The sequence below is a fragment of the Salvelinus namaycush genome, chromosome 39 (genome assembly GCF_016432855.1).
Source record: "Salvelinus namaycush isolate Seneca chromosome 39, SaNama_1.0, whole genome shotgun sequence".
Lineage (NCBI taxonomy): Eukaryota > Metazoa > Chordata > Actinopteri > Salmoniformes > Salmonidae > Salvelinus > Salvelinus namaycush.
The window spans coordinates 17,888,842-17,902,392 of NC_052345.1; the positions used below are offsets into that span (position 1 = coordinate 17,888,842).

Here is a 13,551-nt window from a genome sequence, read left to right on the forward strand (position 1 = left end):
CCTTTGATTTCTCTAGCCATTTTTTTTAAGGTTTTGGTTCATGCTCAGGGTCTCCGTATTTGAAAGTTGACGCTCCTGCTCTTAAAGGGGAGATTCATGCACAGACTACTGCCTACTTTTGTAGTCCGTCTCGGGTTTTGTATGATACGTTTATTTGTATTTTTTTATACATTCAAAATCAATATGTAATCCTGTGCAGGGGCTTATCCCCTGCACTAGGCCATTTGTGAGGCTCTTTGAGCTTTGTTACAGGTCTTCTGGCGGCTCTATGCCACAGATTGATTAGGTGCAGTGCCAGAATCCTATCAAATGGCCAGCTCTGATGATGGTGCACACTCTTTCAGGGCCTCTAGTTGACTGGAACTGGAGATAAGGCTGGATGGCAATTCCCTTCCCTCCTGCTGCACTCTGGGTAGAGAAAAAAAAATTGTGTTAGTATATGTTGTAAGTAGGAAGTTGTTATTTGCTCCTGTGCTCCAATTGCACTTTTGTAGCTATTTTCAGTATTTGGAAATAATCTTGTGTTGCATAGCGCATCTCTCCTTTGCCTACTGTCAAGGCACTTTAACCCTCACAAATATGTACAAATCTCTGATCTTGCCAGTTCTTTGTTAACCAGGTAACCCTGTGGTTAAAAGAGAATCCTTTTCAGCAGCTCATTGTATATCGATGAGGCAGATCCACTTCATCTAAAAAAGTAGGCCATTCTAACGGCATTTGAATGACCAGAAAATAATATAAATAGATTGGGCTGGTAACAACTCTACAGGTAATTTGTTACCATGGTTAACTCCTCCCTTGCCAGTGTGGTGTCATACATTGATTATCCTGTTTCCCAAATTATTTAGGCTCTCCGGCGAAAAGTAAAAGCACTGAATTACGAGTTTGATTCCAGAAACCATCGTGATTGGCGTAAAAGGTGTAATTTTAGGTTTGGTAAATAAGCACCCCAAGTCTCTCTTCCCTAAAGCTGCTGAGAAATGCAGCGTCGCCTTCAGTATATTTTCCTCCTCTTTTTTTCTGTGCATAGGGAGGGTCACGGGGAACTGAACCTGTGCATTCTTGTGTGGCTTGCCAACGCTCACATGGTTACCACTGGTGCGCATTGTTAGGGATATCTGAATGAGCACTGGCCATGCAAGTTTTAACGTGATTGCCCGGGGGCAGTAGAGTGAAAGAGAGGAGGAACAGAGTGAGGGATACAGAGGGGGGGAGAGCCTAATCCTAAAAGGATTGAAAGTTGCCTTACTCTTTGCTCAGGGTCCCCCCCCCCCCCTCACCCCCTCACTCACTCTGTTTTTTGGGGGATTGCGATGGGGGTGTATGTATGGTGGTTTGGGTTGGGTTGGTTGGGTGACTGTGGGCTGTGGGATCTTTAAGCCGGTGTCTGATTTCTCCCTCCTGCTCCTCATTTGTTCTGCCGTGTCTCTCATCATTCCTCCTCATTGTTTACCTTCCTAATGAGAGGGGCGGGAAGGCCCGGCCCTGTGACAGACAGCTACATGCTCCCCTCTGCTCTCTCCCGCTCTCTCTCTCTCTGCTCTCTACCTCTCTCTAGCTCTGCTCACTCTCTGTATCTCTGCTATCTCTCTTTGCTCTCTTTCCCTCTCTGCTCCCCTCTCTCTCTCTCTCTCTCTTCCTTTTCTGTCTCTCTCATTGTCCATGTATGAATATTTTTCACTGCTATGTTCATGACACGTCATGAATTATGACTTTCTTTCTTGTCCTGTTTATTCATGTGAGCTGTCAAAAAATGTAAGTTGCAATGTAGCCTAGTGTTTGCACTCACTTCGGAAATTGACGTCATGCCAATACTACAAATAGGGCCTATGAAAATGAAGTGAAGGTACATTTTTTAAAGATGATAAATTGCATAATGTTCAATATATGAAGTCCATTTTAAGAGGTGTTAAAAATAGGCATGACACGTTGCACTCTCAATTCTTTATTGAAGCACTACTGTTTCACCAACACCAACTTTAGTAATGGCGTCTTCAAGACTTCCATTTAAATGTAAGTTCTGTATATCATATCAGGGACGTCAGGCCCATTTATCCATTTGTGTGCAGAAAAAATAGAAGATATTGTTTCTTTCACTCAAACATATCACATTTGTCCGTCTCGTAAATAATATTAGGTGTATGGAGCCTCTGTCTCGTGTTTTAGTCTATGGCACCGCTACTAACTGCTAGCCTGAGTGCCAGTCTGTTGAGTTTTGGTCATTCTCTAGGCTAGGTAATGATACAATGTTGTTGAATGCAGAAAGTGCTGGGCACCCTGGCTAAGTGACTATACCCTTGACTCCCCCATTAAGTGCCAGTGTGGGACAAAGAGAAACTGAGTGCCAGGGCAGTAGACAAGCCTTGCGTGATAAGTGCATGGTCCTCAAAATTGATATCCTTCTGACTGTGTTATTCAGATCACATTACATGAGAACCATTTTTTTTTTAATCAACCACCTACTGTTTGGGAAAACTGTACTTCAACTGCCTTTAAAACCTCTACGTCTCATCAATTATTTTCATGGGATTATTCCTTTACTTGTCAGTTTGAAGCCAAATGATCACCATTTTCACCCTTGGTGACAAATTTAGAATGCATATGATAGGCTACTGTTACCTTTGGTTGTAGGCTAGCAGTTGTTTGCAGGGACAGTGAGTAGGCTAGCTACCTGTCAACCCATCTGACCTCCCAGTGCCCTGTTGAAAGCTGGCGTGCCTAGGAGTACATGATGCTCGTGTCTCCATTGTGAGGAGGACACCAGGGGATATTTCAGACTGGGAAACTAGCTCCATATGAAACAGTACAGTACATGCCTATTCCACGTGTTTACATTACAGCACAGTATCAAGCAGCAGAGTATCACAACACATCACACTCGCTCACCCTGTTGGTCATGTGATCTCTAAGCACTTGTGGAGCTATTGCATAGCCTAATAGGCCTGTTTCTTATGATTGATAATAAATCATGTAAGATGGTTAATGGAAAGGATGCAACAATTATCTATGAGTCAAAAAAGTCAGTTGATGAGCAGAGAGATTAAAACTGAACAGAAATGCATCACAAATATGTTTTAAAGTCTCCCGAGTACCTTTAATAATGATTTTATAGTCCTTGCTGTAAATAAGACATAGCAATTGACTTTACTGTGAACAAGATTTTGTTTTTGTTTATTTCATGTAGTTTAATAATTAGGCATGTTATTGCGATAGTAATAAGTATGGGATTTAATGACCTACTTTCACTTATATGGTATAGGCCTACAATTTAGAGGATCAGACTAGGCTACTCTAAAACAAAATGACTAACATCTTAATAACAATGAATTCATCATTTTTATATTTAAAAAATCATACAGTTTAGTTTGATATTGATATGCCTTTGAAGCTAAACTGATATGGGAATGTTTTATGCATGATTAGGATTCCAACATGGATTCATTTTCCTATGATTTTTTTTGCATCAAATGTTTTAAGTGTTTACATAGCCTGGATTCATTTCCACTAATTCCTTAAATAGAGCCGAGATTTGAATTTCATGATTAGAATGTTATGGTTTTAATCAGAAGATTATTCATATGGGTTACTATTTCTACAAAACAATTTCATCTATAATAATGTGTGGATGGAACGGAATGCATAGCACCAGTCCTACTCATACTTATTATCCTGTGCATATTGTTATTCGAATAGACGTTTTGACTTCTGTGGTCGGGTCTCGTTCAGTTTCAGCTCCGTCAAAGAAATGGCACGGCTCCACGTACGTCAACAATATAGTCATTTAATCTGCATGTGAGTTTTCATTGTAGTAGACCTATACTCCGTTGACTAATGTAGTGGAAATCTCTCAATTGAACGTTTTTACAGTAGTAGCCTATAGGCTACACCTCGGTGAAAGAATGTTTTGAAATACTTTAGAAAAAAGATAGCCTATTTATAACTTGCCTACAGGCTATTTCGTTATGAATGGCATATGTTATTTACTGAAAACAATTCTCACCATTATTTTGACATTTGCAGTTAAACCTGCTGTTATGGAAATCTTTCAAATACAATATCGAGCCTCAAAACTAAAATTCCACATATGTGCATGACAAACCATGATCATTTGATTACTGTCTCCAGCCAGAGTTCCGCATTAAGGTGCGCACCTTACCTCTGTGTATTTCCACCATTGCGTAATGCTTCACTTTTACGAGTTTATCCAAAAAAGAGAAAAAAAGCCACTCAATCCTTGACATCGACTATAAACCCATAGATAAAGTTTTTTTTTGTTCAAAATGAAGTGCTGGTCTTTTTGCGTAGTGCTATAGCAGTAGCATACATGCCATAGGTATCATTCTGGGAGAACGGATTGCCCCCCTATGTATTGCAGATGTGCAAGCTTTGAAGTCTGTCGCTATTACCGCGCATGCAGGTGTTGATCATGGGTGAATTTTGCAAAGCCCCGTCCACAGCCACAGTTTTTTTTTATTTTATTTTTTTACAAAAGGCCGACTCCGTGTGCTCATGCTTTCTGACAACTTGGGGGGATTTTATGCATCATCGTTTTAATAAGCACCGACAACATACACGACCTTCTCCAATCCTGCCAGCTAAAGAGACAAACCTACACCCCCCACCCCTTGAGTTGCCCTGATCCCTGGTTTTACGGGCTTAGCATTAAGAAAATTCTACTGCAATTTGGGATTAGGTCCAATACTCTTTTAACAATGGCATTTTGCTATTTGATATCTTGATACTTGTGTGCGATCGATCACATTGGCTTTGACAGGTCTAGGCCTATATGTTGGGCGCTTGAGTCATACAATAGTTGGAGCAAACGTGTGAGATTTAGCCGAGAAATATCGCTTTTTATATTTTTCCCTGGCCATTGTAATATGCATTGGGCCTGTGTGGCCCTGACAAAAACGTAATTGACTTGCCTATTGGAATTTACCTTGAATTAATAATATGAGCCTTATTTCGTTCATAGCCAAACGCCTACCATATAAAATGGCACCTATGATTTTGTGTGAATAAATGTCAAGTGTAAAATGCAAACCTGTTGTCATTCGAAACGCTCTTTGATTTTCCTCCAACCATTAACAGTTTTTATTTTAGCGCTGTTACGTCGTTGTTTCGATTAGGCCATTCTAAAGATCCAAAGAGGATGTTAAAGTGCCTTCGTTTGATATCACATTTAGTTAACTAATGTTCTTGACAGTCCTTTGATTATTTGCTCGTGATTTATTATTGCAGCTCCGGCTACAATTAGAGTTTATTTTAATATGAGCTCAACAAAGCACCAGCCGAGGCGGTTGCAGTGGAGACAGACGCCTCATGACGGTCTCAACAATTAATTCCACATCCAGTTTAATTCATATGAAACTTTATTTGAGAGGAGACCCTCGTTTGGATGAACTGCACTATTATTCTGAAATGGAAATCCAAGTGAGGATTATCTCATTCATTAATATTCATGAAAATATATTACACGGTTAAATCAGAGCCTCTTTACCACTTTTAGAAAGTATTCCGCTGCTATGGAAAAAAAATGCTCAAATTTGTATAAACGATGGTGTTGTTCACAAACAATTACGGCCAAAACGAGAACGTTGAAAGGTGATTTTCTCTGAAGACGCACACAGGGTCCAAAATGCATTACTACCGAGGGCAGGCTGGTTTTCTTGTTATTTTAATCAATCACATAGGCTACACTAAAGCTATATTCCGTTTTAAGATATTACATTTTGTTTTAGGTAATCTAATTCATTTTCTTAGTTCGCATTTTTTCATGTAGGCCTTGTTCCCAACTCACTTTACATCATCCCTTTTGATGGGAAAATTGTTAATTCATGGGTTTGTTTTTTTCATGAGAGAAATAAACACTGAGACCTGTTTAAATGTCCCTTTTACGGTAGCCTACACTTTGTTTTTATGCAAACGCAAAATATACTAGATGCAAATGAAATGAATAACGACGTAGGCCTACATATAAGTAGAGCATTCAATGTAATGTCGTTTTTTATTAAGTATAACTTTTTCCAATTGTGGGCTCTCACGTGGTATAGATTTATTTAACAATTTGAAGGGGAGGGGTTTTCTTGCAACCCTCGCAATTGACTGGTTACCGCTGTTGCCTGTAAAGCCGTACGGGCGCTTGGATTGGACGAAGTGGGCGGTTCTGCATGTGTCTTTCGTTCATAGAAGGGCAGGGTAGGCAGAAGGTGATCAATCTCCATCCGTCAACATTGGCAATCACCTTACCACAGTGCAAGACGCACAAGATAATGCGATTGATTTGATTTTTATAATATTTTTTCCAATTGTGAAATTTTCCTCTGACGCACCACTGGGGTTCGGATTTGGGAAAACTGCGTTGGTTGATGTCAACTCCTTATTTGCAGTTTGCGTATTTCTCATCCAATTGTGTGCGCACCTTCTTACGGTTGTCTCGCTTTCAAGAACATTTTCTCCATGTGGATATTTTTGATGTACGGGATCTTCTTGGCTTGACTACAAATAAAGCAAATAAGAAAACAGGATCCCAAACGCAAGGTGAGTGGTAAATGCAAAGTTTTCCTTGTCTTATATAGGCCTATGTAGTCCGTTTAGGCTACTTCCTTCTGTGTTATTCGTCCTTTTGATGGAATTATATATACAATTGAGCCTACTGTAAGCTAATCACATTCTTCGAAAACGATATATTTGTATTTGATAAGACTACGAAGTTTGTATTTAGGTGCAATTTGCGTTGGAAACCGTTGTGCGCTCATTGAAAACGGTCATTGTAAATGGTCCTTGTAAACAATCACGCTCGTCAGGGGAAGCTATCAATTATTACCTGACAGTAAACTCTCCATTGGAAATGTAGTTTTTATGGTCAATTAATATCCTAAATGCTACTTCTGGTTTGGTTATGCACTTATCATCTGAATGGAAAAACTCTGAGGCCTGACAAGACAAATGGAATGTATATCTTTGAGGTGTTGTTAATTTATTTTGCTGATAAGACCTTTTCTCATAATGGTATCCCTGGGGCTCTCATCTGAATCGCAATAGAGTTCATTTGCACAGAGTTTTTCGACATTTACATTTTCTTAAACTCCTTCCTGCGGTTATGGAAATACAGTGAAGTATTTACGCCTCAATACAAATCCATCAGCTGGTCCGTGTCCACAGCATGGACCCAAGTAGGTCTATTTAGGGGCCAAATACATTGTAGCGAGTCAATGAAGTAAAAAAACAAACCTATTTGTTTCAACCTTTACATTAAGGCACACCGTCCAATTACTGAAATGCATCTACATATGATATCATATATGCCATCAGGCCTGTTGGTTTGATTTCAAATTTGTATTTGAATATTTTTCTAACTTGATACGCTTGGAGCATATTTCAATCGGATAGATATTCTTATTATCAGGATATAACCATGTAATAACAATGAAAACAACTATTAAAATGCAGAATTAGTGTTCTTTTTTATATTGAAAAAAAACCTCAAATAAAAACAAGCCATTTGATAATGTGTGACATCTGGTCTCTGCTGAAAGAGAATGTTCCATTAGGCAGTCGTGTAGAACATACCTCAGAATATTTATTTGTCAAATATAATATCATGCAATATTTTGACAAGCAGCCAACTCCATTTTCGTTTCGACATTCAACTTTGGTCCATTTGTTATTTTACGCAGGGTAGCATGTCGGCCCTGTATAGCCTATAGGCCTAGACAAACTACGTATGAAATAGTCTAATAAATTGTGCTGATTTTGCCATAAAATGGCCTACATTAACAGGGAAATGGATTATAAGGCTATTTATGTGTAGCTTGTGCGTGTATTTGTATTTTATGCAGGCTGTTATGACACTTTACATATTTGTGTGCCCAATTATCTGGATCCAAATGCATGCTTTATTTTATTGATCAAAGTCATTAATCTTATCTTGCAGGCCTCTCCATGCACCGAAAATGTGCGTAATGGCGAATGTACTGTTTTTAACGGTGGATGCATTGATCAAAACAAGGGCTTAGAGGTTGCCCATAAGAAGCCATGCGTCAAAAGGAATTAATACACGACTGGCGACAGATTTCATCCGTAATTATTTCTTTACTGTAGTGATGGATGACTGCAATCTGAATTTATAATTTGATATCGTTTAGCCACGTTAACGCGTCATGTCATACTTTTTTGGAAACCTTTGTAAACGGCTAATCTTTGGATTTTTGGAGAGGGAATCGGCTTTTTGATTCACTTTTGATACGACTCGCGTAAAAGTTAGAAGTCTCAATCAAAAAGTCCTATAGGCAACTGCAATTTAGCAACGTTTTGAAATTGGAAATATAAGTTGGCTTTGATATTGTTTCAGGCTATTTCCAATTGAATTAACCATAATTTGAATATAAGGCCATTTCAATTATTATAATCAAATGTAGTTTGCTGAATTTCTCTTTGTAGGCTACTAAATATAAATGAGTAACCAACATAAATATATATTTTCACATTCTACTCACAGTGCGTTTTCCATTGCAGGATTTCATCAAGGGACTGCAACATCGGGGGAATCGAACATTTCCGCACGGACTTTGGTTTCCCCGTGTCCGTTTCTAGCATGATGTCATACCTCAAACAGGCCCCGTACGGCATGAACGGAATGGGGCTCAGCGGTACGGCCATGGACCTACTGCACCCATCAGTGGGGTATCCAGGTAAAACGCCCCCCAAACACTTCACACTAACTGTGCCAAATCCGAATCACCTGTGACGTTATATTGGATAGTTATCTGTTGCTCATTATAAAAAAATATAGCACCAGTTAGCACACACTGCTCTCCCGCAATACATTTCATGTGCATCTGGAGAATGACACTTCCAAATGCACGGAAACGCATAATTAAGCACAAGTTATTGTCAATCTATAGGATGGTATGATTTAATAACAAAACTATTTTCCGTTTCCACGTTACATGACTAAGTAACTTTAGACCTAGTGTGATTACGGTGAAGGCCTATCGTAGTGCAGAAGATTCTGTGATTTAAAACTGTTAAATATATATATATCTCACTCGTAGGTTATTTTCGTTTTGAAGAAACACTTGACTTTGATTTTGAAGCTAGCTATTCCAGAAATATATGAACATTTTGAGATGGAAGCTTTGAATACTTATATTGAACCTCGTTTGTTTTGGTGAACAATGTTTTTTCATTTCGTTTTATTATCAGATCGAAATGGCTTCGAAGAGTTTCCATTGACAGGTTTCTATTCCATTTCAGCGCATCCGAGGAAACAGCGGAGAGAGAGGACAACTTTTACTCGTACTCAGCTGGACATTCTGGAGTCACTTTTCGGCAAGACGCGCTACCCAGACATTTTCATGCGGGAAGAAGTCGCACTGAAAATCAATTTGCCTGAGTCTAGAGTCCAGGTTTGTACAGAATTGCAATTATATAGTTACTACTGTACTGTAGCCTACTATTGTTTGTGTGAACTTGTTTGCCATTTGTGGGAACTTTCTGAACTTCCAGTGCAAAACAGCGACCAGGACAAGGCCTATTATTGCACATTTCAATCAATACTTTACCTTTTATTTTGGATTTGAATGAGTTTCAACACAGTTAAGTATTTATTTGGGCTAAATGTTATGTATCCTACACTGCAATTCAGCTTTTAGCTGCAATTGTATACTACACGAATCAACAATATGCATAATCTGTTATCATAACTGGTTCTGATAGTTCAAGAAATACATACAATTCCATGTTTTAAAATATAATTTATGTCCAGCTCTCACATAAGGGCCATCTTTAGAATTTATGATCCCCCTTTTGAAATGGGCGTGACAGCCTTTATGTAACCAGCTTTTGTACCCCTCTCACAGGCTTACTGCAATTATGGCAGCTTCCTCTAGAATTTCACTGATTTAGCAGAGAAATGTGCACAGTATGCAAGGTAGGCAGCCAAGCCTGTGCAGAGGTAGCTTGCAAATCGAACACTGACTGCACAACAGTTTCATGTCATTTCCAAGTGTTTGTAATGCCTAAAATGGGACAGGAGAATCAGTGAATAAAGAATAATGGTGCTTTATTGACCTACAAGAAGGTATTAACGATTGGTTGATAAAGTTGATATTAGTTATGCCTTTGCGACAAAGTATTATGTATGCCACTAATTGTACAAATTACAAAGCATTCAATATTCTCAAATGGAAATAGATATTCAGTCTGTTGCAATCAATCAATGTTTTGCAAATTTGTTTGGGCGGATGACAGACAGTATTTTAAAGTTGACCCTTTGGCTCTTGTTGTGCAGGTATGGTTCAAGAACAGGAGAGCCAAGTGCCGTCAGCAGGCCCAGAGTGGAAACAATGCTAAAGTCCGGCCTGCCAAGAAGAAGTCCTCTCCAACCAGGGAGAGCACAGGCTCAGAGAGCAGTGGTCAGTTCACCCCTCCGGCAGTGACCAGCACCGGCTCCTCTTCCTCTTCCTCTGCCTCGTCCGGTGGCTCTCATCCCTCCGGCCATGGAGGCCAAGGCCTGAGCAGCACTTCTACCTCCGTCACAGCCCCAGTGTCCTCCATCTGGAGCCCTGCGCCCATCTCCCCGGCCCCCGCACCACCCCCTGTCCCCGACCCCACTCCCCCCACCAGTGCCTCCTGCATGCAGAGGTCTGTGTCAGGTACTGGAGGCACGTCCTCCTACCCAGTGTCCTACAGCCAGACAGCGGCGGCCTATGGGCAGGGCTACCCCGCCCCGGCGTCAACGGGCTCCTACTTCGGAGGGGTGGAATGCAGCTCGTACCTGGCCCCCATGCACTCTCACCACCACCCCCACCATCCGCACCAGCTCAGCCCCATGACGGGCTCCTCCATGTCTGGCCATCCACACCACCACATAGGGCAGACCTCAGGGCACCACCACCATCACCACCCCCACCACCACCAGGCCTACAGCGGGGCCGGGCTGGCCTTCAACTCCTCAGACTGTCTGGATTACAAAGAACAAACGGCCGCGGCCGCAGCCTCTTCCTGGAAGCTCAACTTCAACACCACCGACTGCTTGGACTACAAAGACCAGGCCTCCTCCTGGCGGTTCCAAGTCTTGTGACTTTTTTTCCTCCTTTCAAATAAGTATTTTTGTTTCGTTTTTTTGTTGAAGAGCTTTTTTCTTCAAAGCATTAAGAAGTTAACTAATAGTAGAGACAATTATCAAGCCTTTTTTAAGTTAATGTTTGGAAAATTCAAGTGACGCACAGATGAAAAAGCCTGTCCGGGTGGCTTCTTCTTTGACCATTTTATGAATCAACAAGCTTGAATCGGATCCACTCACCCAGACTTTGGAACGTCAAGGAATATTTTTCTACACATGAACTCTGAAAATTGCCCTCCAACAAGTTTAAAGTATGTAGTTTATCCCTTTGAGTTAGAATTGTTTTTTCAGCAAGAGCTCTGTGTTATGGATTTTCCATAAATATTCCCAAGAACGACCAATTGAGGGCGAACCTTTGTCACAACATTTGTTTTATGGAAAAATAAGATATTTTATGCTCATGTATTTGATATAGGCCTACCCATTAGAGACCATTTAAATTGAGAAATTAAGATGCTGCTATTGTTTTCAGTTTGCTGATATTCAAATTAATGTTAATTCCAACTTGAATATTGTTCATTGTCCGGACTGTAGTGTTGTATTTTGGAAGTTTAATTGCAGCACTTGTTTATAAGGTAAAAGATTTTGCTATTGTTCTTTACGAAGAAAATGTGAATTAGACACGCAATGTCAGTATTCCAAATGAAAGAAAAAATGTACATTCGTGTCTTTATAATAAAGATTCGTTAAAAACATGGTTGCTTTTTCCAATGCAAAGAGTGTTCTTATCTGAATGTAGTGGTGCCTAGTGGTGCTTTTTTGGCAGGTTTAGATTACATTCATTTAAATACTTAGACTGGCCTCAGAACTGTATAACCAAAGAATTAACATATTTTAAAAGTAGTATATTGTAAACAAATTCATCAAAAAAAAAATAATATTCAAAGGCTAATAATGGACTTGGCCTAAAGATGGTTTTATTTCTTTATCCATGTGCCACTTTACTGCCATTATGAGTAGGGCTGTTTTTTGCGCAATCATGTGACATGCCTGGATTTGAACATGTATTTAAAACTTTTTCATCAAACTATCCTCTTTTCATGTCAGATATTTCAGCTCCATCCTTAGACAATTGATTTCATTTTGGGTGCATTTCTCATTTCTGCATAAAGCTTAAAATACAGAATAACATCTTGCTATGTCATATGATTACGCAAAACACAGGGCCCTAATTATGATTTATTTTCATTATCCCTTTGAGAAAAGTTGTCATTTTTGAATGAATGTTGATGAGACTAAATAGAACAACACAGTCTTTTATGAACACACATTTTTACCTCCTGTTCAACCCGTCTCCATTCATGTCAAATCGAAGACAGACGGGTCTGTTATTTTGACTGAACATTCGGTGGAAACAAAATAAAACAGCAAAAATCATGTCCTTAGATTATCCCATTTTTTAATAGGCCCACTGCATTGATATAGCGTATTCATTAACAAGTTTGTCTTTTTAAATTGAAGTTGCTGCTTCAAATGGGAATTAAATGGGCCTAAGAATGACAATTGCAATAGGCTATCGGTTCCTATCATTTGTGTTACATCAAGTTACATATTTGTAGTGATCCTTCGTCACAAAATGCATAATAACTTTCAGGTTTTGCGTTTATTTGTTTTGGGGAGTGGAAATTTGGTGCATTTCCCAAGAGATATGTAATTATAATCCACACTAAGATGCCAACTCCATTATGCATTCTGCATTCTCAAATGTATTTGATGTTAACACCCAAAATTATGTTCTTGTTTATTTTGGGCTCTGTGATTTCATTTGAGGGGCTGTCAAACGTGTGTGTTTTTGGTTTTACTATCCTTGTGTGGACCAGAAGTCCTCACAAGGATAGTAAAACAAGGAAAATTCAGACAAGTGGGGACATAAAAAAATAGGTTTAGGGGTTAACGGTTTGGGGTTAAGGTTAGGGTTAGGTAAATAGGTTAGGTAAATAAGGAAAATAGGATTTTGAATGGGAATCAATTGTTTGGTCCCCACAAGGATAGTAAAACAAGTGTGTGTGTGTGTGTATATGTAAAAGTATGTGGTGCAAATTGTAATATTCCTATACTTAGAAATCACAAGCGTCTTTGCATTTCCACTACCACAATCCCTCCAGTGGCCACCAGCTCAATGAATAAACTTCACAGAGGTTCAATCAAAACAGATTCAGATTAGCAAACATGTATCCTGGCATGCTGAGCATTTTTCTTTGCATGTTGACAGTAATATATAATGTTGTTGATCCAAGACACAAAAAGAGAACAAATCACGATTTTAATTAACAGAAATCCCTGCTCTTGCGATGTTCCACACCAGAGTCGACCAGCTGGACAAACAGGTTTGGGCAAACATGGCGCCCAGGAGAAGTAGCCGACATGACGTGTGTTTGCCTGGCTGTCTCCCGCTGGGCAGTGCCAGTATGCCGCCACCAATC

At 39.7% G+C, this 13,551-nt stretch overlaps 1 protein-coding gene across 3 annotated transcripts; it reads left to right on the plus strand.

Moving 5' to 3' along the window:
- Window positions 1-8,596: 8,596 nt before the first annotated feature.
- On the plus strand, window positions 8,597-11,086 carry LOC120032986 (homeobox protein OTX1 B-like). 3 transcript variants are annotated; one of them, XM_038979267.1, is made up of 4 exons: window positions 8,597-8,693; window positions 9,241-9,410; window positions 10,295-10,481; window positions 10,545-11,086. In XM_038979267.1, the coding sequence occupies exons 1-4, from the start codon at window positions 8,597-8,599 to the stop codon at window positions 11,084-11,086; spliced, it is 996 nt and encodes a 331-aa protein (XP_038835195.1). The 3 variants fall into 3 exon arrangements, with proteins under 3 accessions (XP_038835195.1, XP_038835196.1, XP_038835194.1); XM_038979268.1 differs by having other exon boundaries at window positions 9,259-9,410; XM_038979266.1 differs by having other exon boundaries at window positions 9,259-9,410; window positions 10,295-11,086.
- The last annotated feature ends 2,465 nt before the right edge of the window (window positions 11,087-13,551 follow it).

Excerpts from the sequence above, each read along its gene's own strand:
- LOC120032986 (XM_038979266.1), top strand. The coding sequence starts at position 8,597 with ATGATGTCATACCTCAAACAGGCCCCGTACGGCATGAACGGAATGGGG. Across the intron at positions 8,694-9,258 it reads CCCATCAGTGGGGTATCCAG|CGCATCCGAGGAAACAGCGG; the intron begins GTAAAACGCCCC and ends ATTCCATTTCAG. Across the intron at positions 9,411-10,294 it reads TGCCTGAGTCTAGAGTCCAG|GTATGGTTCAAGAACAGGAG; the intron begins GTTTGTACAGAA and ends CTTGTTGTGCAG.